This window comes from Pelecanus crispus, chromosome 6, assembly GCF_030463565.1.
Source record: "Pelecanus crispus isolate bPelCri1 chromosome 6, bPelCri1.pri, whole genome shotgun sequence".
NCBI classification, from domain to species: domain Eukaryota; kingdom Metazoa; phylum Chordata; class Aves; order Pelecaniformes; family Pelecanidae; genus Pelecanus; species Pelecanus crispus.
The window spans coordinates 28329569-28355928 of NC_134648.1; the positions used below are offsets into that span (position 1 = coordinate 28329569).

Here is a 26360-nt window from a genome sequence, read left to right on the forward strand (position 1 = left end):
ATGAGTGAAAACTTGAAGGACTGTTTGATCCAGACCCAGGCTTCCTTAGGGGAGATGGTGACAATAAAAACAGAGGCCTGCTCTCCGCGCCGGGACCAGGAGTATGGACAGCCTTGGTACGCGGCTGAACTTTGGTCTGATGTACTCTAACCCTCTTCTCTCCACTTCCCCCACACCTTAAAATTGTTTTTGACGGATATGCTTGAACCTCTCAAAGTTATTAAAACCCTCCCTTGCGAGGTCTGCCTTGAGGTGTACGACAGGGGTGGTCACCTAGGCACGTGGTGGTGGTTCTAGGCATGTGTCTGCTACGTGTGCTAGTTCACATCAGGCTTTGCAGTGCTGGCTTGCATTGAGGGTCGTGCCTTGCCTTTGAGCAGCATGTTTCCCAGGCTGTAGCAGAGCGGCGCTGCCTCTCTGCTGGTAGGAGTTGCCTCTGCCACTCTCCTGCCTAGTGTGGGACATGCCAGGTGTGTACCATGCATGGAGGTGCTCTAGCTGAAGCCACTACTTGCTGTAGGCTTTGGCCTTAAGCTGTCTCAGGTACCAGCTTTTGGCAGGTTGAATGGCCGGTTGAATAATTTCTCTGCTGCAGTGGGGACTAAGAGAGTAGTTCAGACCCTGTTGCCTCTGCTTCTCTCTGTGTGCAGTCCCAACGTCTTGGTAGGTTAACATCATCTTTCTGTTGTTCCCTCCTCAGCTCTGGAAGGCCTGACCCACAGTCCATGGAGGTCGAGCCCAAGAAACTGAAAGGGAAACGGGATTTGATCATGACCAAGACCTTTCAGCAAGTGGATTTCTGGTGTAAGTGTCTTGTGAGTGAGGGAAAAGCAATACCACTGCTTGTATAGACTTTGGTCTTCCTAGTTGGTGCCCTGCTGGTTTGGGGCGGGAAGCAGGGAATTAGTCATAGAATCATAAAATTGTTTAGGTTGGAAAAGACCTTTAAAAGGCCAGGGACAACTTTGCATGCTCTCCTGAAAAGACTGGAACATTTGGTAGGGAAGATCTTGCACAAAAGCAACTTGTCCATCATGGGGCTATGCAGCAATAGGGAGGTAGGTGGAAGGCATGCTGGAAACATGAAAACGCACATGGGAAAACCCCAAGAGTCAAAGGCTTGAATTCAGAAGCTGGGGAGGGAGCATTGTGCAGATGACAACTCTTTCCCTTCCCCCATATTCTGTGAGAGCAAACTGGTGCCAGTTATGTTGGCATACCTACAGAATATCAAATTGTAGTCCTGAGTCCCTGTCTGGCCACAGGGCAAGTGCCTGGGGGTGCTGTCTCTCTCCCAAGCACAGAAAGAAGGCTGTATGATGAGGGTATTTCTTTTCAGGGATATTTGTTTCAGTTCCCCTTTGGTGGGTGGGGAATCAAACCTTCGGCTAGAGGACCGCTCTGCTAACTGGTGATGTGCAAGAAGCCCCCAGCCTCTGTCTCCGCAGACAGTGACAGGGCCTTTCCCTATGCATGTTGCCGTCAGTGGCGAATCTGTGTAGGGCACCAGGGCTCACACAAGCACAGGTGTTGGTCGGGCAGGTGTGGGTTGGGGCAGAGCCCTTGTTGAGAGACGTGTGGCGAAACAAGGGAGCAGCCTGTGAAGCGTCTGCACATGTGGAGGCTTTGGGGAAGGGGCTCAGCAGGACCAGGGGAGGGTGGGGAGCTGGGGTGTGCTGTGCTGAGCGCGGTGCATCCTGTGAGCTGCGTGAGCCTGTACAGGCATCTCGTCTGCCCAACCTAACCCCTGCTCCCCTTGCACCCGCAGTCTGTGAGTCCTGCCAGGAGTACTTTGTGGATGAGTGCCCGAACCACGGCCCCCCGGTGTTCGTGTCTGACACTCCAGTGCCCGTTGGCATCCCTGACCGGGCAGCACTCACCATCCCGCCTGGAATGGAGGTGGTGAAAGAGCCCAATGGGGAGAATGATGTGCGCTGTATGAACGAGGTGATCCCCAAAGGTCACATCTTCGGGCCGTACGAGGGGCAGATCTCTAGCCAGGACAAGTCTGCAGGATTCTTCTCGTGGCTGGTGAGTGACGTGTCTCCCCAACGAAGTAATGTCCCAGCCGTGCACCTCAGAGCTGGGGGACTTGTGGCCTGTGGACCCAGACCTTAGCCATCTTTCCCCTTCCCTGAAGATCTTCCGCTGACCCACATGGGCAGTAGGCAAACACAGACCTGCCATAATTATTAGAAGCTTAAGGGTATAGATATGGAAAGGAGACCAGGTGCCGTGGCACCCGAGTTCAGTTCACAGCTGTAGGAAGCAGAGCTTGCTTCTCCTCTCCCCCTTGACACATTCTTCCATCCCCACTCAACCTTGAGGGCTCCTCCAGTACCTTTCTCTGCTCTGGTCATCATTTTGAGGACAGAGGAAGGATTGTTTCTAGAGATTGCAGAGCTCTCTCATGGGCCTGCAGTGCTCCCTCCCAGCCTGCTTGAGCAGAGCAGATGACCCAAGAAGCCAGGAAAGAGGAGATCCTGTCCATCAGGAACTGATCTATGTGCAGACTTCAGTACCAAGTCCTGTATTTTTTTACCCTAGTACTACAGGCCTAGGTTAGCCTATGAGATAGAGATGTCACTAGATCGACAAATGTTAATTATTATGAGAAGTGAGATGTAGGACTTGAGTTTTAGGTGGGAAAAAAATTGAGAGCTGCTGATATGAAATGCTGCTCACACTTTTCTGTCTGTAAAATAAATGTGCGTCTCAGCCCTGTCCTGAAAGACAAGTTAATCTTTTATATCTCAGGACTGTTAACAATTTTGTCAGCTGCATCCATAGTTCTGTGTTACGGATATTTGTACATAGCAAAATGCCTCTTAGGCAGTTCAGAGTAGCCTCCACACACATATCCAGGGCAGCAGCCTGTAGTACTAGGAGAGCTGAGATTCATGGCGTAGAGTTTCATGTCCTGACTTGAGGCTGGAACTGAAGCAGTGATTTGAGAGTCATAAACCTTCCCCTGTCTGGACCAGCTAGTTGACATGCTGCATCTGTTCTCTTGTTCCACAGATTGTTGATAAGAACAACCGCTACAAATCCATCGATGGGACAGATGAAACCAAAGCAAACTGGATGAGGTGAGTCCAGTTCTCTTCTGCCTCCCCTTTGGGGCTCTGTCTTCCAGAGAGGCCATCAAACACTCCTTGTTATGTTGTGTGACAGAAAAACAAACCAAAATGCCACAACCCCTTCTGTAAAGGGTGCGCTTGTGCTCTTTCAGTATTTATTGTGATGAGAATCCTTTGGAGTCAGATTCAATGAAAGGAACTAAAACAAGGAAGTGTGCATGGAGGATGGTTATTTTCTGGAATGAGGACAAATGATAAAGATGATCCTATTTATCCACTCTTACAAATGCTGACAGGTCTCACTGCTTTTTTTTTTTTTTTTTTTTGACTTCATGTTCAGATACTTGCAAAATGCTTTGCATTATCCCCAAGGTAACATTTTATTCTGTTTGGGGTTTTTTGTCCTTTCCCATTTGACAGACATAGACATTGAAAGAGATGCTTTTTTTTTTTTTTTTTCTTTCTGGGCTTCACTTGAAACAGTTGTCTGTGGTGGCTGTCATTGGTAGTGTCAGCTTTACTGTGTTAGGAGAAACATGGAGTGAGTTGCAGCAGCTCTGAACGTAGAAATCATGCGTGTGCTTGCGCTCCCTCTGCCGGCCCCGGGTCTCAACAGAGCAGAACCCGAATACTAGTCGGTACTGAACCAGGAGTGGGGCTGGCTCTGGTTCGTTAACTGCAGCAGTAAAGGAACATGTTTAACCATGATGCAGTACTTCAAGTATTGGCATATATCAGCAAAACGCAGGTCACTTGCAGCTTCCTGAGGCAGAGGCAAAGCACTGAAGTGCCTCATGCCTATGGTGAGTCACCAGAATGGAACATCTCTGCATACTGTGACCTGTCCCGCATTAGAACCAATCCTGCTTTCAGGGGTGAATTTTGGAAGCGGTTGTTGTCAAGAAGGCATTCATACAAGAGTAAAGCAGCATAGCAATTAACTGGTTCGTTGGCCTGGATGCCTAGGATTTTCAGTTGTCACTCTCTAAGGGAAGAGGGAGCATGAAGTACAGGTAGATGGAAGACTGACCTAGTTGGTCAAAGCTGGTTGCACCACTTTTGCTCCATTTGAGTCTTCACATGGATAGCAGCTGTTCTGATGCTTACGTTCATAAAGTTCAGCAGAGGCTCTCATTTTTCTGTAAGAATTCCAGCTGTTACACTTGTTCACTACTGGATGAGAGAAGATGCTAGACCTGGGCTGAGGCTGGAGTTGTCACTCCAAAAAGAAGCAGTGGTACAGTGGACAGCTAGCTAGGGGGACATGTATCTTGAAGTAAAGACTGCAAAGTTCAAAAAACAGAGTGAGATTTTTCTGCTTAGATCCGGATCTTTATGTGATCTGGATGACAGTGAAACTGGGGGAAGACACAGTTTTGGAAAGCAAAAAAACCTGTGATGAACTCTTCTTCCTAGTGCCATGAACATAAGCTTGATGTCTGGATTTAAATGGGTGTTATTCATGGCCCCAGCACCAAAGAACAGAATGTTTTTGCCTATACAGTATGTATTTGGTTAAGTCTCAAGATGAGTGTGGTCTAAGCCATTCTGTACAGCCACGAAAGGTGAGGAGGTTATGGTTTTGTGGAAGGGTGATGTTTGCAACTCTTCTGGGGAAGGACATATCAAAGGACCTGTGTAGGCTGTACCAGTCTTACTGATCTTTCTGGTTTTACTCTTGAAAATTGCTTCTAATAGCAGTATTATGTAGAGTCTGACTGACAGTTCAAGTGGAGATAGTAGTCCTCTAAAAGCCTTGGTTTTGTTTGTTAGCAGCTTTCAAACAGAGGTGCACTTGATGTCCTGTGATAGGACATTACCTGTCATGGAGATTAACCGTACTTCCAGGACGCTGTAGAAAGCGCTCTTTTTGTTTTTCAGATGGTGCTCTTTGCCATCACTCACAGATGGAGTGCTTTGCAAAGCAGATCTACTCACCTTCTGGGTAGGTGGGTATGGCACGGGGAGGGCAGCTTGGGCTGACTCCCCTCTCTTCTTGTAGATCTGGCTATTGTTTTTGTTGTTTGACTACCACGTCTGAGTCCATTTTCATGCTCCTGCTGAGGACAATGTGTACGCTGCAGCACTTGCTGGTTTAATTTCAAGTGGCTGCTTACCCAGGGCGGTGGATGACAGGGAAGGAGGAGTACGAAGAGTAGCAGATGGCATGGCAATGGTAACATCCTCTTGCCCTTTCCCTCTTCAGTCAGTCAGTCGAGACAAACTCCTGATGCTGGGAGCACGTTCTCCTAAGCTGGCTGCTGGCACAAAATAATAATGCACCCTTCATCTCTGTCCAGAGTAAAGCGCTGTTGTTCCAATACTTTGTGAAACTCCATGGGTTTGACCTGGAGGGATGTGTGCAAACCTCTTCCTCTGTTTTTATTTTTCTGGGTGCTCAGGGTGACTGATTACCATGGATTGCAGCAGCAAACCTCAAGCAATATTGGTGCTTTCTCAGACACAAACCATAAACTGCTGCTGATGGGAGTTCTTGGGGCTTCTGAAGGATTGCACAGAACCAGCTGTTGTTCCTGGTTACTTCTGAGGAAATTCTGTTATTCAGTTGTTGGGGACCTTTACAAAAAATGGGTATGACCAAAAAATGAAAGTAATTCAGAAAGTCCAGGAAACATCCTTCTATGTGTATATCACTTGGCCCAGAGTGAGAGGTAGGATAGGAAGCACCAGCAAACTGGTTGTGTCTAACCGAATTGTTGGAGTGAAGTGCCTCACGTGTGGGGTTTCCCGGCTAGTTTTGGCATTTATAGTCTGTATTCCTTCTTACATGTGAGTACCCGAGTTCTCAGGCTTTTGGCACAGTTCAAATTCATCCTTTCCCTCAACCCATGTGAAAAGGCTGGCTGCAGGCTTTCTCCTTTGCCTTCCTCTCTGCCTGCTTTCCCCTCCAAACATAGTAACAAAGATGTCACGGGGAGCAAGACTGTTCTGCATGTCTTCCTGTGTCTCCTTGTAATGGAGATGTCCACGATTTGATCCTCATACAATAATAGAGCTTGGAAGGGAGCTCTGGTCGAGCACTCCAATGGCCTGCTCAAAGCAGGGTGAACTTAGATCAGTAGATCTTTTAAGTACTGAGCTGCTGGTTTGACTTTACAGGACCTTTTAAAAATAAAAATTGTAAAAAATTCAGGGTTACTGTGGCTGCCCATGTGCTCAGGGGGAGTAAAAACTACCAGCCTATGCACAAGTCATTTTGTTGAACTTCATAAACTGGTCTCGTGTTACCTTGCAGCAAGTGGAGCAAATGTTCTTATGCATTACAGACTGAAATTTATGCAGAGCAAAGGGATTCTAAAGTACTGCAGGACTGTGATCCCCGTAAAAAATTTTTCCCCAGGGCTCTGAAGTGGTTATATGCTTGCTTCTTAGAGGCCAAGAAAAGTGGAGTCAGCTGATATCTTTGTGGGGTGATCATTAAGTGCCCACTGTTCACATAGTTTACAATGTCACATGTGTTTTTAAAGAAATAGCTGTACAGTCTTGCAATTTCAGATTGACCTGGGTTGAGGTGTGGATTCACAGACCCACAGCCGGGGCTCCTCTGGAGCTTGCTAAAACCCACACAGCATCCCCAGAGAGGTACTTCCAAATATCAGTGAATGCCCCTAGAGGCATCCTGCATGCTAGAGGGAATGCATGAGGGGAAAAAGATCTCTCTGACAGTAATACTGTCTGCATTTTTGTAAGGAGGAGGTTAATGTGCCTGCTGGGAACCTAACATTAATTGAATTCGTGATTAAAACTGGCCAGAACTCATTACTCTCTGCCTGGTGACTTTGCTGTTGGAATACTTAAGTTATCTTAAATAGTTTTGACCCAAGTTATGCTGGAGCAAATGAGGGGAAATGCTGAAATCTGAATATCCAGGTCTACCACAGGTTGTCCTAAGTGCACTTGATGGGATACCCTGTCTGGGAAGAGCAAAAAGGGCTCTAATTCCCCATCGGTGCAGGCTTGCTTGTGACAGCAGCCATGGGTTCAGCAGAGAAGAGGGGTTGCAGGTTTCCTGATCCTGCCAGTGGCTCTAAGCAGCTCCGGAGAGACTTATGTTCTGCAAGCTCACCCCTACGCAGAGGCACTTTGCAAAATCCTGTTACTCCTTTTCACCAGAGCAGCTTGTCAGTGGAGGTTTGTTTCCACCACGTGGAGGCACTGATGATACTGTGCAGTTGTGGGTACCTGCAGAGAATATACACGAAGCTCAGTTTTGCTGAATGGGATAAAAATCAAACCGTAAATGTTCCCTTGCTCAGTGTTCCATGTAGCCTTTTCCCTCCTTCCAGTATTCAGATGGGAGAACCCCTTTTTACTTTTAAGTTTGTGGGTTTTTCTTCCCTTGAGGTCAGTGTAGCAAATGCTTTGTTGGCTCTCCATCATTTCATTACCATCTTCCCTAAACGCTCCTTCTATCCCTCCATAAATGAAGCTCCACCAAAACAGTATCTCAAGGATGCATTTACATTTGTCCCAGTGAAGTGCATCTGTGCACTTAGCTCCCAGCTCTCCCTGTATGTGGCCTGGATTTGAGCAGCATTTCACGCTGGTTTTCCAGCTTTAACCAAGGTTAACAGCTTCTGACACTGGAAGGCAGCAGTGTCAGTGAGATTCATTAAACAGCAGTGTAACAGCAGTAAGGAAAAACTAGAATGACATCTGACAAGAGTCACTCCACCTTCCTGTAGGTTTTTCTTAGTCTGCAGCCCACAAGCACCTTTCACATGAGAGTGCCCCAAAACACCTCTCTTCTGCTGGGCCACGGCAGTGCTGAAAGGCACCAACTTCTGAGGAGGTGCCAGCAGGGCCATCACAAACGTGGAGCAAGTGGGAAAAATGCTGAGGCCTTTGCTTATACCAACTTTTCAGAAAGTATTTTGGGGTGGCTAAAGTCTGCCTGTGAGAGATAGGGCATTCAGCCAAGATTTTAGGATTAAATGTAGTTTTTTGAAAGAGGAGGGTCTGAGCTATCCCAGCCAGTTTATTCCTCTAACATTGCAAAGATCCTAACAGTATAATAGCTAACTAGCTGTTACTAGTAGATAGCATCTTTGGTTTCATTTAATTTGGGACCATAAGCAGAAAGAAAACTAACACATGGGGAAGCCAATAGGTTTCCCCTCCCATGGTGTTACTTCAGACTTACAGTTGTTAGGTGTCCTAACCATTAAGATGTCTTATTTCTTGTACGTTACATCTTAATATCCTTTTTAAACATTAATTTTCTAGGCTTGTAGTGACAGATTTTTGGGGTGGTTTACATGAACACTGAAGTCTTCTACCTCAGATGAGTGTTGTGTTCTCCACCATAACTCCATGCTCATGTAGATTTCTATCTGAGAACTTCCTTTTAAAACGTTAAAGGACTGTATGACATGAGCACCAAAAAGGTTGATCTCTCTCAAAAAAGTTCCCGACACCCCAGCTTTTAGTTGTTTGAAGATGTGTAAAAGCAGTCTTTTGTAACATGTAGCACTAGGATAACCATTTTGGCATTTTACTTCACTCTGCTATAATTCAAATCAAGGCACACACTAGGGTTTCCCAGCAGTTCTGCTCCTCTGTGGCCTCTGATCTCTTCCATGCTCTTCTACGTGCTTATACACAGGAGTCCATTGCCCAGACTGCGGATTATTCCCCTGTCCGCAATCCTACCTTGTTTATGTGTAAAACTGTGTGTTCACACAGTTTGTTTTCTCCTTTCCTATTGAATACATCTGCTGCCTTCTTTCCCCCCCGCTCTCCCCATAAAAAGCCCTAGTTAGGACTAATGTTTTGTTTATTTTTAAAGTTTCCTTCGACTGTGGCTGGAAAAATTAACACATACACACACAACTCTGGACAAAACTGCTCATTCTCAGGATGGCTGCCTCTTCTTAATGGGCTGAGGCTATGAGTTTTTCGTTTGAAGCACCAGGAACTGGGAGCAGGCTCCTGTCAGTGGCAGTGACAGCAAAGCCTAGCCAGGAAAAGCAAGTGGGTGGCCTCATTCCTCTTGAGAACAATAGGAAATGGCAACTATTTCTGGGTGAAACAAGAGCTTGCTGTGAAGCAGACAAACACTGGACGTGCAGTACCTCTGGTGCTGAAGACAAGACTTTTCCTTGGGAAAAGTGAGTTGCAGAAATTGCCCTTGAGTCTAGTTGAAATCTCCCTCCCCTGAAAAAAGTCCCAATTTGATGTAGCCTCTGCATGACATCCTGCAAGGCTTAACAGAAAGGGTGGTGTAAAAGTTTCTGTTGTGTGTTGTGCCAGGCAGAACAATAAGATATGTTTCAGGCCTCTAAATTTCCTTATGAACCCATTTTTGAACAATGTCACCTTAAAAGCTAATTCGTCAACGTGATTGCAAGTTCTCACGCTTTTTTCTGTGCACAAACTGCTGCAAGTGATGTGAGGCTGTACTGAAATTCTGATATGTAAGTCAGGGCATCAGACAAAGTGTAAAATTTCATTTTAACTGTAAAGCTGAGAAGGCTCCTTCACACTAGTGTTGCTTGGTGTTTTTTTTCTTAAGCTTGAAAATTGCCTCTTAAAAACAAAACGGCTGCCTTTTCCTGGTGCGATTGAGGAAAACTGAGAGGTTGTTGCGGGTGGGGGGAGCTGGATCCCACCGAACTCCTCTGCCCCAGTGCCAAGTGGTTGGATGCAGGGGGATGCTTTGCGCTGATTTCCTTTTACCCAATTGTGCTTTGTGGGATGTTCAACCCAAGGAACATGGCTGAACGAAAGAGGAAGCCCAAGTTTTCCAAGGAAGAACTGGACATTCTGGTCACTGAGGTGACCCGAAATGAAGCCATGCTGTTTGGGAGGGAGACAATGCGTCTATCCCATGCTGACAGGGACAAGATCTGGGAAGGCATAGCCAGGCAGATCACATCAGTCAGCCAGGTCCCCAGGTCTGTAAAAGACATTAAACACAGATGGGACGACATGAAGAGAAGGACCAAGGACAAACTGGCATTCATGCAGAGGTCCCTCTCCAGCCCCGGCAGCACGGGGCGGCCCTCGGCCATCGTCCTGACCGCCCACGAGAGAGCCATCGAGTCGACGCTGCATTCGTCACGCCAGATGCACGGCTTCCGGAGAGCGGATCTGGACGTGGTTGACAGCCCGTCAACGAGCTGTAAGTATCATTGCCTTAACACCTCTTTGTCTTATGCTTGCATATCTCAGTTTGACACCAGAAGAGCATTGTGTGTTTTGTGAGATGCTGGGTTGTCTGTCAAGCCAGGTCCGACTGCTGTGTTTGGTTTCAAGGCAGCCTACTCTGGTTATCATGGGGTGTTGAGGTGGATTGAGGGAAAGCTGTTTCCAGGTTAAGATCATCTTCTTTATCTGTTTCTCTAGTCCTTTTCCATACTGTCTTCTAAGGGTAGGTGTTGTTCAGATTCCACTTTCTTAATGGGTTGTAAGTCTGGGCTAATCCTACAAATGAGAGAATGTTGGTAGTTGAAGGCCAACTACCTCCAGTCTGTGAAAAAGTGTTTGTAAAGGATTAGGAATTCTTCATCTTACATGCACCCCAGTAAAACGGGAATGCTGTCAAGCTGAAAACCATGTGCCAGTCACTAACGGTTCACTGCATGGTAACCGTCTTCCAAGAGGGCTGTTGAGGGAGCTCAGTGATCACTGCTGTTTATGCTCTGAGGCCAGGCCACTAATGGTTTCTCACTGGTGTTCTGAAGGCTCAAGTGCTGTGAAAAAGGTAGATGATAATGACTCATTTCTTCACTGTTTTTTAAGAAACTACTGGCCCCGCTTTCTAAGTTAAATCTTCTTACACCACAACTCTCAGACACCTTCCAGTGCTGAACCACAAGCTTTGCAGGTTCTTTCCCCAGTTGCGTATGTACAGCTTTCTTATGTGGAGGTGCAACTTCTTGGGTCTGTGAGCTTTTAGGGATACAAAGGAAAGAAAGAGGGGGTAACTTCTTGGGAAGTGAGACAACTAACACTTCATGGGTGGCACTGTCCTACTGCATTAGGTCTTATCTCGTATCTGAAGTAATGCTGTCAGTGGGAAAGCAAGGACAAAAATCTTAAAGAACTGACAAAGTGGGACTTGGTCATTCTTTGCATCTATCTTGGAAGCCAGCTGCGCTATTTCAGAGGTAAAATGAATACAGCTTGTGCAAGGAGTTAGTGGGCAGTTGCAACAAGTGAAGTATCATCTCTTCGTACACTTGATGTGCCTGTACCCGTGAACTGGCACATCACTAGATACTTGTCAGACCAATGAGAACTTTCCCATGGTGTTTTGCTTTGGTTTTGTATCAAGTATACTTCCCAATTAATATAGAGTCCTGTTGCTGCTACACCTGACTGCCTGGTTCTCTTAGTGATGCCAAGCCACATAGTGGTCTTGCAGTACAGAGTTTGCGAGCAGCAAATACTGTGTCTGTGCTTTTCTCGGTGTGGAGGATGTAAGAAATGACATGGGAACAGGGTTTTGGCATGATGAACCAAATTTGTCAGGGTGTTCGGAGACTGGACCAAAGGCCAGGAGCCTTTGTCCCTCCAAAGTGTTGGAGTGTTCTAGCTAGTTATGGTTTTGGGGAAGGGGAGTCATTGCTACTGCCTGAAATGGATTTATGTTCTAGTAATGAACAATGCTGTGTACAGGATACCATGGCAGCTTGGATTCGTCCTCGGTTGACTGGGTTCGCCTGCTCTTCAGGCCTCTTATGGCTAAGCTTGTCACCCAGATGCTAACATTGCAGCACGTGCATGTTGAGTTACGCATCAGGAGCTACAGGCTTGTCTCAACTGGCAGACTGGGGGGATGTGAAAACCCTTTTTCCATGTGCTTTGAGATACCATGAAACAGAAGTCAGAGTTGTGAGGGATTTCACATTAATAATTCGTGCTTCCTCTTCTGTTTAAGCTGATGAAGATGAAGAGATGCCAGGCACTTCTCGGGAACACCGCTTCTCGTCGCTGCAGAGGGCCGGAGCAGGAGTTAACCAGCTCTCTGGGCCCTCCTTCCTCCACACTTCTTCCTCATCAGAGCACTTGGAAGCTACCAGCCAAAGGCAGGAACTGCACCGTCCATCCCCACACACCACCTCATCCTGCAGAACCCCGCACCCCCGCACAAGGAGCCCACCCCTCTCCAGCTTCGATCGCCAGCTTCTCCATTCCCACACGCAGCAAACAGACCTGTTCAGGCAGTTCTGCCAGGAGCTGGTGGCTATTCACAGAGACATGGCAGACAGCATGCATGTCATCGGTCAGAGGATGGCTGACCTCACCAGCCAGGTTGGCCAGATGTGCCAGACCCTGTCAGAAATCCGTGACGGGGTCCAGGCTTTCCATAGGATACAGGATCCTAGTGTCATGCAGGGGGCTCTTCTGCAAGCAGCTTGCTCAAAACAGCCCCCTGAGACCAGTGCAGAGTCTAACCAAAACCCCCCGAAACAGACTCCTCCTGCACGGACTACCAGGTCACGAAAGAGAAAACACCATTTTTAGTCTGCTTCATACAAAGAAGGGTGCCCCTTCCTGAGCTGCTGCATGCTCACATGGCCTCTCCATACATATCAGTACTCTGTGTGGAAGGTCAACAGCCGCCCTAACCCATCCATCCCCCTGCTAGCTGACAGAGCAGTATGAATTATGGCAGCTGAATAGTAGGGCTGGCCCTCTGCAATGGCAAAGAGGAATCCCAAATCTTACAGAGCTTGGGATGTAGCACATCTTTCCGTTCATAGAGATTAGGAGTTTTCACTGGCTTTCCCGTGCTTTGCACGCTCTATAAGCTGAGATGCAATAGGAATCATTATCATGATCTCTTTTTGTGCCTGTGAAATGCTATTTACTGAGACAGTGTACTACAGAACTCCCTTTGCAATCAGCCCACAAATTTACCCTACTACTGCCTTCCCATCATCTTCCTGCAAATTAGTATATGCACTGTGCACAGATACATCCTTACAGCTCAAAAGACTCTTACTGCTCGTTATTTTTGTCTTGTGTTCAGCAATAATGGGCAATCCAGGGCTTAGCTTACTGTGACTTATGCACAGGTTTGGGGAGGGGGGTGTAAAAGCAGAGCTTGTGCAGGGAAGGGAAGAAGGCACAATGCTGAGGACAGGAGGACAGGTCTGAGCACTGTGTGGTTTTAGACTGCTGAGAAGTGCTGCTGTGGCACGTGCCTGGATCGTGCAGTACCACATGCACTTGTATCAAAGAGTTTAGTCTTTGTCTGCTCCGGTCTGAAACCCCTACCTACCCTTCACAACTGCAGTTAAAGTACAATTATTTCGTAATATGACAACATTTAAAGAGAATTGTATCGTATTATTTTCTTGCATGTTATAACCTTCAGTTTTGAACCACCTCACCCTCTTCAAAATGTGAGAGACTGCACAGAAACAAGGAAAGATATAGGGCCTGCTTCTGCCCTCGGGAACAGTTTGGTTTTGTATCACTGTAATTCTGTCAATTTCAGTATAGTTACTTTGCACTTAGTGTTACTTAGGGTGGGATCTGTACATGTTCTCCTATCGTGAAGAGTTTACTATCTAAATTCACAGCTGTATAGGTTAAAATCTTAGACATGTTGGTTTTGTACTGCTTTCTTTCCCCATACAGACACAAGAAAGAACTGTGTGATAACATTTGAATTGCTTTCGTGCTGCATGAGGTTTCCATGTACAACCCTGATTTCTGAAACTAGGCTTTAATAACGTCACCTCAGGTGGTGATAACATATATGTGGCAGCTTTTTTTACAACATGTCTGTCTTCTGCTTGATTTGCACATCTGCACCTACCGTGCTGCCCCCATCTCTGGAAAAATCTGGACCATTACCCTATCATGCTTCAGCAGGGAAAAGGGCCAAGGTGTTACCCATGCAGTTAGCATGCTGCTGCTCTCCAGGCTTGTCCTGTTGTATGTGGAGGTGGGTTGCAGGAAACTGTTCAAGTTAGTATGAATGCCCGTTGTCATGCCATGTCTGGTCTACAGACTTGGCTGAAAAGCTGTATAAACTTCAGCGGGAATTGAACATAGGCAGTGCAGTATAGCAGGAGGATGGCTTGTTTTATGTGATCTTGAAGGATCTTCTTTAATCTGTCTGGCCTGTCCTTTGAAAGTATAGTGCACTAGCTTCTCTTCTGGAAAGCTCACTGTATGTCTGCTATGTCAGGCATTCCTGATGTGCTTTTCCTTTTTTCTTTTTCATTGGTCTGTAATTTTAATTCAATTAATTTATTTTTAGTGGTGCGGCAAAAGGCCCTTGCTCAAGGAATTAGAGGTCTGGCAAGGAGAAAAAACTCCTTTCTGAGGAATGACCGACGCTGGTTTCATGCAGAAGACGTTCCTCGTAGTGCTGATGCCAGACCAGGGCAGTACTCGCTCACCTTCCCTGAGAATGTCATTTTACTTCTGTTGTAACATTTGTATTCTGCAAAAGTCACAGTCTCTCTTCAGTTGAAGAGAAGATTGGGAAATCTGGTAGAAGCAGATCTAATTTATGAATCACAGAGAACTGAAAAAATGGTGATACATGTTAAAGGCTTTCTGAGTCAATACAATGCTGCTGCTATATAGTAGAAGTAGTATTTTATATTTTTATAATGTTTGGTCCCTGCTGATGTTCTCCCATGGATGTACTGATAGGGTTAGTTCCTCTGATGTTGTCCGGGGGGATCCCTTCCGGGAACCTTCAGGTCTGCAGAGGAGGAGACTCCTGCAGGTGCTGGGCGCTGGAGGGAGTTGGCATCGTCGCTGCCATCAGTTTGCCCACACGGACGCATTTAGAGAGAGAACTCTGTTGTCCTGGCGCAGGCTGTGCAGCCTTCAATGCAAACCCCCAAAGGCTGGGCTCTGCTCAGGAGAAAGGACCTTGTACTATAAACTGCCTGATGTCTCCCCCAGTTTCCTCTGTGGACTATTACAGATTGGCCCAGATTGGGGACGTGTCTCCTGCCCTGTGTAGACCCCTCGGTGGAGTGGCTTTTCTGTACTGGCTCGCAAAGGATACTTCCTCCTGCACCCATCATGTTAACTGGCTGTTGAAGTAAGTGCCCGTTTCAAAGAAAACTGCTGTGCTCAACCCCAGTATCTCCATGTCTTGTACATGCTGAAAAAATTCTCTTTAAAAGTATTTTTATTAACAATGCAATAAATATATAACACTTTTAACACAGCTGCTGTTGAGTCATTTGTTTCTCTCATATAATTTTTGCCTGAACTAGTAACAAGCCTGTCAGAGATGCTGGGTCTCCCGGAGGCACTCAGCATCGGAGAGCTGAGGCAGGGTTTGCGGGTACAGCACCCTGTGGCGTCTGCCTGGGCTGGTGGCAGCTCCCTGGCGCAGGATCTCCTGCCTCAGCTCTGTGCCTGACAGTGATTTGGGAAAGGCCAGTGGCCTTTTCCTTGCGGTGCTCTGCCCTGGCAGGGGGTCAGTGGAGCATCCCTGGGGCCAGCTGGAGGGTGAGCAGCGGAGGGGCCAGCGGGCAGGGGGGAGGCATGGGGCAAATGTGGGGTGGGCGGCGGGAGCAGAAGCCTGAGCCTCCCTCCGGCTGCAGGGCTCTCCTTCCTCCTTGCTGTCTCTCCTGGCTGCTCTGTTCCCCTCCTGGGGAGGAGTGGTCCCAGCTGCCAAAACATACCTTGATGTTTTTCTGGGCATGCTCACTGGGCCATCCCAAAACTTGGCAATTTGGTGTACTGAGTGGGCTGTGGCTTAGAAAAAAGGGAGATGAGGATGTTTTTTTGCTGCTAGCTAGAAAGGCTATGGGAAAGGTGGCCTTGCTGAGCAAGGAGCTGTGCTTCTGACAGCCATGGAGTTGATCCAAGTCCCAGTAGCTGCAAATGGGTCATAAATGATCTCCATTGGTGCAATGGCTGATCCTGAGTAGCCTGGGCAGAATCTGTGGTGTTCTTGAGCCTGGCTCATCACAGGGACTGAGCAGGATATGAAATGACCTATTTGCGGCTGGTGGCAATGCCTGTCTGCAGGAACAGGAGTAGCTCTGGGTGGCTGGGTTCTGCCCCAACAGCAGTCCCAACGCTGGGGATTGCAGTCCCTTAGGAAACCTGCTGTGCAAGTGGGGCCGTGCCCGTCTGCGTGCAGTACTTCCGTCAGCCTAGCTGTGCCTGTCCTGGGCATCTAAACCGAGGTAGCCTTCTTGCTTCAATTCAGCTTGAGCGTTTGGCATCAGGAGGGGGGGACTGGCCGCTTTCCAGCCTTCGCAGGAAGGGTTGCTCAGGATGTGAGCTCTTCAGCCTTGGGAAGATATGTCAGTGGAGGCAGGCTGGTAGTGTCTCTTCTCCTCAGCAAGCAGTTTGTGCCCCTGCCATGCCAAGCAGGCTGCTGTTTTGTGAAGTGACTTCCTTTGTCCTTGGGAAAGCACCTGCCTCTAACTGGTGGCATGCAGCGGCATGAGGTGTCTTAGACTAACAGGTGGAATTTGGGTTTTATGCAATCCTTCGTAACCTGTGTCATTTCTGCCCCTGGGGTTGCTGGAGCTGGGGCTGGGCAGTGTTGGTTTGAAAGCGGTTCATTTGTGTGGATGATCTCATCTCCATTTATGTTACCCCAGGGAAGTATCACAGATGTAAAGCTTCCTCTCAGAGCACAAACCAGTTACTAGCTGCCAGCAGCTGTGAAGAAATGTGTTTGTGACTGGATTATTCCACAACTGTCTGTTAAGGGCTTTCTTCATATCTCCGGGTGAAATCGGCAGCGCCAGTCACTGCAGGACGCTGGATGGGAGCAGGCGGCTGGGCGGTGTGCTGCAGGGCTGCAGCAGTACTGCAGCTCACGCCCTCCAGCCTGCGCTCTCCTCCCCGCTCCCCACCACGTTGGAGCCGCAGGACGCAGGCAGCAGAGCTGAAGGACGCTCTGAGGCAGAAATTTGGAGGGGTTTACAGGCAGGGAGAGAGTGAACAGGAAAAGCATGCTCATGCTTAATAAAATAGTTCGTAATAAAAGTGAGCCCTGGTGGGAATAGTTAACCAGGCTCTCCCCTTCCCACGCAGAGTTGTGTGTTAGAGAATTTTCTAAATCTTGTGGTCAAATGCAGTTTGCTGGGAATGCACCAGACCATCCTGCCGCTGCCCCATGAATTCCTCAGTGCCACTGGCTGTGGGGATGTGGGTCCTGTATGTTGTATTAAGGAGCTGTGAGTGACTTGGGGGTGGTAAATCTCTGCAGTTAACTGGGGTCCTTCACAGGGGCAGCCTGATCTTGTCATTGCTCCAGCTGATGTTTGGGCAGTGGGATGCAGGGGGGCTGCAGGGGCTCTCTTTAGCTGCCACTAGAAAACATCCTGGCATTTTGCTTGGACTGGGGAGAGCATCCTCTAGGATCTCCTGTGATGCAGGGCATCGGACTGACCACAGCACATTGCTTTATCTCAGGGGTTGTGTATCTCATGGCTGGCTGAATGCCTGATACACCTTTTGTGGAGTGATCACTAACACCCAGAAGTGACAGCATGGCAGTACTAGCTGTGTGACATTGCAGGACCTCCTTCCCATCATGCTGGTCCAGGCCTCCGTTCCTTCTCAAATACACAAACTGCAGGTTTATAAGTTCCTTTGATTTGTGATCAAAAGTAAAATAAGGGTTAACAAAAGCCAACGTTCGGCTAATTTTGGCAGTGCCAGAGCCTGCTGTTGAAATAATTACTGAAGATTGCGGAGCATCCTGGGTAGCACACATTAGGAAAAATACAGCTGATTGCAGGCACATGCACAGTTGCTTAATGTTAAAACCAGAATTGCTGGAGCCTCGGGCAGTCTGAGACACTGCAGACTTGTTTTCTGTGTTTTGCGGGAAGTTTCACTAAGTTTGTGACCTTATGTGTGTGGGTTGGTGTAATCACATGCAGGTGGGCTTGTGTCTTTATCTGTGTATGCACATGGCCAGAGAAGGGGAGAGCATTCAAGGAAAACTTGACGGATTTCTTAAGCTGAAGAAATAACTGTGAGCTATAAGGGAACGTTTGGGCAAGGGCAAGTAGCAGCAGATGTCAGAGGAGCCATATGCCGCTCGCCTTTGTTAATGGTACTGTGGCAGGGAGTGCTGAATAATAGAGGCAAATGGCATAAGAGAATAAAAAGCTTTTAGCTGTGAACTGTACAGATCTGCTCTTGGGTCTGTACGTACCGTGACAGGGCCTCCCCCTGGTCCTGGGTGCGTGTTACGAGCTCATGTGGGTGGCAGCTGGAACCAGTATTACCAAACCTTTTCCATGTCCTCTAGCAAGAACATGGGGAGTGTGAGAGCAAACAATATGATCCTAGCTATAGATCTCTGTCTTACCAAGTTGCACAGAGGGCCAGTTGTTTGGAGTGTGAATTAATACATTTCTGCTGAGCTGAAATATAGCTGTTTTGAATCAGGAAAACAAACCCCATGCCCAGAAAGTGATTTTTCTGTCAGCACTGCCAGAAGATTCCCACAACGTGGTGCTGTTCTTTCCTGAGATTTACAGGGCTGTTTGTATTTTTATGTCACACCCTGCTGAATGCCCAAGTGCAAAACCTTCCAGTACTGGCATGTCCTTGATTTCCTTTTGGACAACCGGCGAATATCCCCATGCACATTAGGTGTCCCTGTTTCTGCCCTGAGTATATCGATTCTGCTTGTCCAAGGGGAGAGAAGCAAGGAAATCTGGTTTCTGCTAAAAAGGAGGATGGTGGTTTTGGGAAAGAGACAAGCAGAAGGACCCTGCCATATTCCGGATGCTCCTGAGAACAAAGGAGGAGGCCCTGGGATGTGAAGTGATGGTGGGGAATCCAGAAGTCCTTGTTTCCATCACTAGGCAAAGAAATTTCTGGCCATGAGAGTCTGTGTCACCATTACTGACAGAGATACTCCTTCAGATTGGATGTACATTGCTGTCATCCCTTCCACAGCAGAAATGGACCCACTGGCTTAGTGTTCCCTGGGTGTCCATGCTCATTGTCCTGTATCTCTGGTAGTTTGCACACCATTACTTATAACTCCATGCTTTCCAGTCTGGCTGTGTTGATGGCTCTCTCTGAAGGTCATTCTGGCTTCTTCATGGTTGTCATTCTGGTGCAAGGGGGGGCACAGGAGAAAAGTTTGTGCTTCACGCCTGCCTTGTCACCTCACCCTCAGGTATGTGATCATCTCCAGAGAGGAGAGGGAGCAGAATCTGATGGCTTTCCAGCACAGCGAGAGGATTTACTTCCGTGCCTGCCGTGACATCCGCCCTGGGGAGAAGCTGCGGGTCTGGTACAGCGAGGATTACATGAAGCGGTTGCATAGTATGTCCCAGGAGACCATCAACAGAAATCTCACAAGCGGTGAGTCCCCTCCCTTTCCACCCTCTCCCCTGATCCCCTTGGGCTGCCACAGTTTTTGTACCGAGCGTGGTGGGCGAAGTAGGTGATGCACAGGCTATGCGAGGAGAGCTGCATTTCTAGAAACAGAGCACCCCTGGGTGAGAGCTCTGCACGACATGGATGGATGAGTGTACAAGAAGAATAATACAACTACTGTCATGGAGATCATGAAAGATTTGTGCTGTGTCGTGTCATGTTATGTGTCGTGTTGTGTCATGTCATGTGTGTGCTGCAAGGGTGCAAAGCCCAGGGATCACAGAGCTCCTCTGTCACAAGACTTTCTGGCCCGAAGATGGCCAAGCTGGTGGTCCCACAGACAGGCATTAGGTTTTTCTTCTGAACGTGCTGCTTTGTCTGGCTCCTGTGAGCAGCCTGTTTGAGGGAGCTCTGGCTTGTTTTGTGTGCATATGAAAGAGAGATTTCCTTGGTGTGTTTGTATGTCCGTTTTCCTCGCTTAATTTATCTCCTCTTTCTTCAGAAAGATAATTTGGGATCAGCGCGACATCAGCTAGAGACTCCTTTGTCTCACAACCTTAGAGTGCGTGTACAACATACAGGAGGCTTTGTACTTGTCAGACTGATTCTTCCCTGGATAAAAATTGTTATCTTATCTTAAGAGTAGCCATGCTGGAACAAACCCAGCGGTCCTTTAGGTCAGTGTAATGTCAGCAATACAGGAAGCTTTAGAGGAAGGCAAAAATTCTTAATGCATCTGTTCATCTATACAATGCTGAGACCTGAAGTTAATTAAGGGCATTTCTTTCCAAGCCTAGCCACAAAATGGCAGGGCCTCAGAGGGGCAGCCACACTAAATATAACTTCCTAATTAAGATTCCCGTGTATATTATTACACAGCTGCTGTTGCTGCCTTGACTTGGTAAAAGGTGTCTCCTCTTTAATCATGGGGTGGACAAGATGTCCTGAAAAAGCTGGTTATCCTCCATCACCTTGGAGTTATTAAGCACTTGCAGTGTTACATCTTGATGGCTGCACTTGGGCAATTCCCACTTCTGAATTAACATCGGTGTGAATGTGCTTTTTTATGTTAATAAACATCACTGAGTGATTAGGTACAGGCTGCAGTGATTTTGCTGCATCCCATGCACACGTTAGCTGTCCAGATGGCTTAGTACTTTCTGAAAGTACGGCACGAGAAAGACTATGCCCTTGGAGCAGCTGCTCTGGAGGGGCACCAAGGCTACGAACAATTGCCCTGCCATACAGACATGCCTTTAGTCATGCTTTGTCATGGTGTCATGGTTTGTGTGAGTGGAAACGGTAACTCACAGCCTACTCTGTGCTACGAGTGTGGTGAAGATCTGCCTCTGGGCTCCTCAGGACCTGCCATAGCCTACCACGCACTCAGGTAGAAACCCATGTGACTGCAGAGACCATGCTAGAAACCCCTGATGTCTCAGTGAGTTCGTCCTGCAGCAAGCTGGGCTCAGCCTGCGTTCATAAAAGGAGCACAGAGATGTTGTTAAAACGGAGCATCACTTGGGCCATTGCTAGCGACTTGGGCAAGTCTAGCAACTTGCAAGATATCACAGCCTCAGCTGGGAGGGCACTGGGAGGCGGTCAGGGAAGCGGCACCAAAATCTGTTGAGTCACTTTCTATTTAAAAGGTTTCAAATCCCCTGCAGATGAGCCTGTTGAGTGAAGTGGCATGGTTTATTAACTCACAGTAAAACAACATGGTACCTGGGTTTTATTTCAATTGGTAGTTTCTGACCCACCTCATCAATAGAGTTGAGACCAATAATATGAGGGATCGTCTTGTGATTTCTGGCTTTTCCATAGGGCTGAACCACTTGGTTGGTTGGGGGAAAAAAAATCACTGAAAAAGAAGAATAATCCATTCCCTAAATCCCTGCCTCTGCCAGTAGTCATTATAGTCCATAACAGGGGAAATACTAAGATAAAGACTCAAAGCTTTGCCCATAGAAATTCTCATCAATGTGTTGAAAATGAGATCTGTTGTTACAGATTCACTCAAGAAGTGGCTAGGTTTGCCAGCCAGCATCAAAACCCAGTGCAAAATCCCTGCCATTTGGGCCAGCCCTTTTTACGGTGCCTTACTCTAACTGTTTCGAGTCTTGCATCTTTTCTGCATTCTTAGCATTGCTCTCCTTAGAGAGGGAATGGTAGCTTTTGCTCCGTAACTCTTATGAAAGCACGAATACACTTTAAAAGCAAACAAAACCAAAAATCAGCATAAAGCAGCGTCTTGTTTGGGAAGCCATCAATGCTTGAAGTTATTTACAAGATAGAAGAATGATGGAAATTGAGACAAACGTATCGTCTTTTGAATTTCCAGGTAAGGAAATCTGGCTATTCCCTTTATTTTAAGCAATTGATAATTTGTATGAGGTTGCTTTTATTATTGTTTTTTTTTTAATCACTGAATGGCCACACTCTTAGACTCCACCGGGACAAGCTAGATGTCCCATCCTTGGAGGGCATTCACCCGTTGTAGCTCAGTTGACAATGAATACCTTGGGGTTTAAGAGTGCAAGTTATTTTTACTTGGAGCAGCCTCCAAACTGAACGAGAGTAAAGGGGCTTGCAAACTTTGTGCTGTGTTGTGCACAGACGCTGGGGTTGTCATGAAACGGTCTGAATCTCTCGCTGCACTGCTGTACACTTGATACCTTTTACCAAGTCAAAACAGGCACAGGTCTTCCAGCCAGCCAAAACGGCGCTTGGGCTCTGGGCATTAGGTTCCACTGTGATCAGTCATTCACCTCGTAGTCATTCACCTTGTAGTCCTCTTCCAGCGCAGGTTGGTTATACCTTTAGGTTAAACAAGCTGCCTGTAGTTTCTCTTCTCTTTAAAGTGTGTGGGTCCTACTCCGCTGTGGCTACCCAGGACTGTCTCTGTTTTTGCAGACGTGCCCATTAGCAGGGCTCCTCCTCTCACGAGCCTCGGTTTCCACTGAGTTGTGTCAGTTCCCTGGTTTGTAATGCAATGTGCAGACCTGCAGGGATTCAGCCTGCCTTTTTGTTCTTTTTTCATTTGAGTTTTAGATTGAGGGATGTTGCTCCGTTCCCGGTGATAATCCCCACCCCTCATTTTCCTTTCCAGGAGACAAAAAGTTGCAGAGGGAGAAGTCAGAAAAGAATGTGGAAAATCAAGAGGATGCAAGGGCGCCACTCCAGCTTGCCACCTTAAAGCAAGGGAAGAGCCCCTACAAGCGCAGCTGTGACGAGGGGGAATCCCACCCCCAAACAAAGAAAAAAAAGATTGACCTCATCTTCAAGGACGTCCTGGAGGCTTCCTTGGAGTCTGCCAAATTCGAAGAGAACCAGTTAGCAACAAGTACACCACTTTCCATCAGAAAAGCATCTAAATACCAGGCTGAAGACATCTTTGAGAGGTGTGGCAGTGCCGTGCAGCACGGTTCCCTGAACCTCAGCAGAAACCGGAGTGAGGGGGAATGGAAGGTCCCCCACGGTTCCTCCTTCAGCTCAGCCAAAGAGGTGGGCATCCTTGAAGATGAGGAAGAAGAGCCCCTGTCACTCAAAGCAGACAGCCCGACCGAGCTGTCACTGGCCTCTGCACAAGGCAACTCCCATGAAATCCCCACCACCTCCTTCTGCCCCAACTGCATCCGGCTGAAGAAGAAGATCCGGGAGCTGCAGGCTGAGTTAGACATGCTGAGATCTGGGAAGTTACCCGAGCCACCTGTGCTACCACCCCAGGTACCCGAGCTCCAAGAGTTCTCAGACCCCACAGGTAAGCCTTGCCGAGTAACAGCGTTCTCCAAACCCTGCCTAAGGAGAGTAGTGAGATTCCTGTATGCTGTGTACCCATCTAAAGCATTTTGCTCTGAGTATTCAGGTGAACACGTGGTTCCATGGAAGGTTTGTTGTCAGGTTTTGTGACCGGGTGGGCCAGGAGCTGACACAGCTGTGGACACAGTGGAAAACACTGTCAGGGAAAGACTCTGTATGACAACTTACTCTATTTGTTGCCATTGTAACCGATAATGCACTGCCAATAAAAAAGACATTCCATTGCAGACAGTTTGTTTGCTGTATTTTTGATGCATTCTCTTTCAGCGGAAGCCTCTCCGCAGTGCCTCACATGCTACCAAGAAAGTCTGAATGACTCTGTGGTAACACTGAAATGTGTGCTCTTTGTGTATGAAATGATGTCCCGCTGTGTCCCTTGTTGGAAAGCCCTCTCTGTTTGCTCCACTGCCTTAGCACAACCATGTGTCCCTTTCTGAAGATGTATTTCATTTCCTCCAGGAACGTGCAGTCAAGCAGCCAGGAGCCTTCACCAAAGGGAATACTTGGGTCACACCATGTATTGTGCAACTGGCCAGGATGTACTGTCCTTTCTTGCGGTCCATTGTGGCATGTTGGAGACAAAGTTCATATGTAGAAACACTGATTTATTTTTTCCCCTTCAAAACCATGATTCAAATTCTACCCATAGTTGCATTGCGGGCAGGAGAGGGCAGATTGTGGCCAGCTCGTCAGGCAATGCTCTACTGTCACCAGTAGGATGCTTCTCTAGCTCAGCAACTTTGTAAATACCATATTTTTTTCTTTTTTTTTTTTTTTCCAGCTTCAGAAAGCATCATCTCTGTTCCCACCATCATGGAGGACGATGACCAAGAGGTGGATTCTGCTGATGAATCGGTTTCCAATGACATGATTGCTGCTACAGATGAGCCTTCCAAGATGTCTTCTGCGACAGGCAGGAGGATACGGCGGTTCAAGCAAGAGTGGCTTAAAAAGTTTTGGTTTCTGCGGTACTCCCCAACATTGAATGAAATGTGGTGCCACGTCTGTAGGCAGTACACAGTGCAATCCTCTCGGACTTCAGCCTTCATCATTGGCTCAAAGCAGTTCAAGATACACACAATAAAGCTTCACAGCCAGAGCAACCTCCACAAGAAGTGCCTGCAGCTTTACAAGCTCAGGATGCACCCAGAGAAGACAGAAGAGATGTGCCGAAATATGACCCTGCTCTTCAATACAGCCTACCACTTGGCCCTGGAGGGCAGGCCCTACTATGACTTTCGGCCTCTGGCAGAACTACTGAGAAAGTGTGAACTTAAGGTGGTGGATCAATACATGAACGAGGGAGACTGCCAAATCCTAATCCACCATATCGCCCGGGCTCTTCGAGAGGACCTGGTTGAACGCATCCGACAGTCTCCCTTCCTCAGCATCATTCTGGATGGGCAGAGCGATGACTTGCTTGCAGACACGGTTGCGGTTTATGTACAGTACACGAGCAGTGATGGACCCCCGGCAACCGAATTCTTGTCTCTTCAGGAACTGGGCTTTTCTACAACAGACAGTTACCTCCAAGCATTAGACAGGGCTTTTTCCAGCCTCGGAATACGACTGCAGGATGAGAAGCCAACTATTGGCTTGGGAGTCGATGGTGCTAACATTACGGCCAGCCTGAGAGCCAACTTGTTCATGACAATCAGAAAGACCTTGCCCTGGCTTCTCTGCCTGCCCTTTATGGTGCACAGGCCCCACTTGGAAATTTTGGATGCAATCAGCGGGAAGGAACTGCCATGCCTGGAGGAGCTAGAAAACAATTTGAAGCAACTGCTCAGTTTCTATCGTTACTCTCCCCGACTCATGTGCGAGTTGAGGGTCACTGCTGCCACTCTGTGTGAGGAGACCGAGTTCTTGGGGGACATTCGAGCAGTGAAGTGGATCATTGGTGAGCAGAATGTGCTCAACGCTCTAATCAAGGATTACCTTGAAGTTGTGGCCCATCTCAAAGATGTCAGTGGCCAGACCCAAAGGGCAGATGCTTCCGCCATTGCCTTGGCCCTCCTGCAGTTCCTGATGGACTACCAGTCGATTAAACTCATCTACTTCCTGCTGGATGTGATTGCTGTGCTTTCACGCCTCGCCTACGTCTTCCAAGGGGAGTACCTTCTTGTGTCACAGGTGGACGATAAAATAGAGGAGGCCATCCAGGAGATCAGCCGGCTAGCAGACTCGCCCGGGGAGTACTTGCAGGAATTTGAGGAAAACTTCCGTGAAAGCTTTAATGGCATTGCTGTGAAAAACCTACGGGTGGCTGAAGCCAAATTCCAGTCGATCAGAGAAAAGATCTGCCAGAAGACCCAGGTGATCCTAGCCCAAAGGTTCGATTCCCGTAGCCGGACATTTGTGAAGGCCTGTCAGGTATTTGACCTTGCAGCTTGGCCCAGAAGCACTGATGAGCTCATGAGCTATGGGAAGGAGGATATGGTACAAATATTTGAACACCTGGAGACGGTCCCATCATTTTCCAGAGAGGTTTGCAGAGAGGGGATGGACACCCGAGGGAGTCTGCTGATGGAGTGGCGAGAACTCAAGGTGGATTATTATACCAAAAACGGTTTTAAAGACTTGCTCAGTCACATTTGTAAATACAAACAGAGATTCCCCCTCCTAAATAAAATAGTTCAGATCCTCAAAGTCCTTCCCACCTCATCGGCCTGCTGTGAGAAGGGGCGCACTGCCCTGCAGAGAGTGCGCAAAAACAACCGCTCTCGGCTCACGCTGGAGCAGCTCAGTGATCTTTTGACAATTGCCGTTAACGGGCCGCCCATTGCCAATTTTGATTGCAAAAGGGCGCTAGATAGTTGGTTTGAGGAGAAGTCGGGCAATAGTTATGCGCTGTCAGCTGAAATGCTGAGCAGGATGTCGTCTCTTGATCAGAAGCCGATGTTGCAGAGCATGGACCATGGCTCTGAGTTTTACCCCGATATTTAGGAAGGAATGCCTCACATCAGAAAGCTGTTGAATAATTTTTTTAATCTATACTCTAAACTTTGATATATTATATAAAATATATATATATTATATATATTAAGGAAAAACCCACACTGAAAATTTAAGAGTTAAGACGATGTGCGTCTGATAGAAGCTAAGCAGAATTTTAAAGATTGAGACAATGTTTAGACATTT

General features: G+C 47.6%; 1 protein-coding gene across 1 annotated transcript; it reads left to right on the forward strand.

The window, feature by feature from the left end:
• Nucleotides 1-26165, forward strand: PRDM11 (PR/SET domain 11). The gene is made up of 7 exons (XM_009477787.2): nt 1-116; nt 701-804; nt 1769-2031; nt 3022-3089; nt 19198-19385; nt 22510-23160; nt 24001-26165. The coding sequence occupies exons 1-7, from the start codon at nt 1-3 to the stop codon at nt 26163-26165; spliced, it is 3555 nt and encodes a 1184-aa protein (XP_009476062.1).
• The last annotated feature ends 195 nt before the right edge of the window (nt 26166-26360 follow it).

Coding starts and splice junctions, on each gene's coding strand:
- PRDM11 (XM_009477787.2), top strand. CDS start 1: ATGAGTGAAAACTTGAAGGACTGTTTGATCCAGACCCAGGCTTCCTTA. Junction 805..1,768: donor TCAGCAAGTGGATTTCTGGT/GTAAGTGTCTTG, acceptor TTGCACCCGCAG/TCTGTGAGTCCTGCCAGGAG. Junction 23,161..24,000: donor AGAGTTCTCAGACCCCACAG/GTAAGCCTTGCC, acceptor TTTTTTTTCCAG/CTTCAGAAAGCATCATCTCT.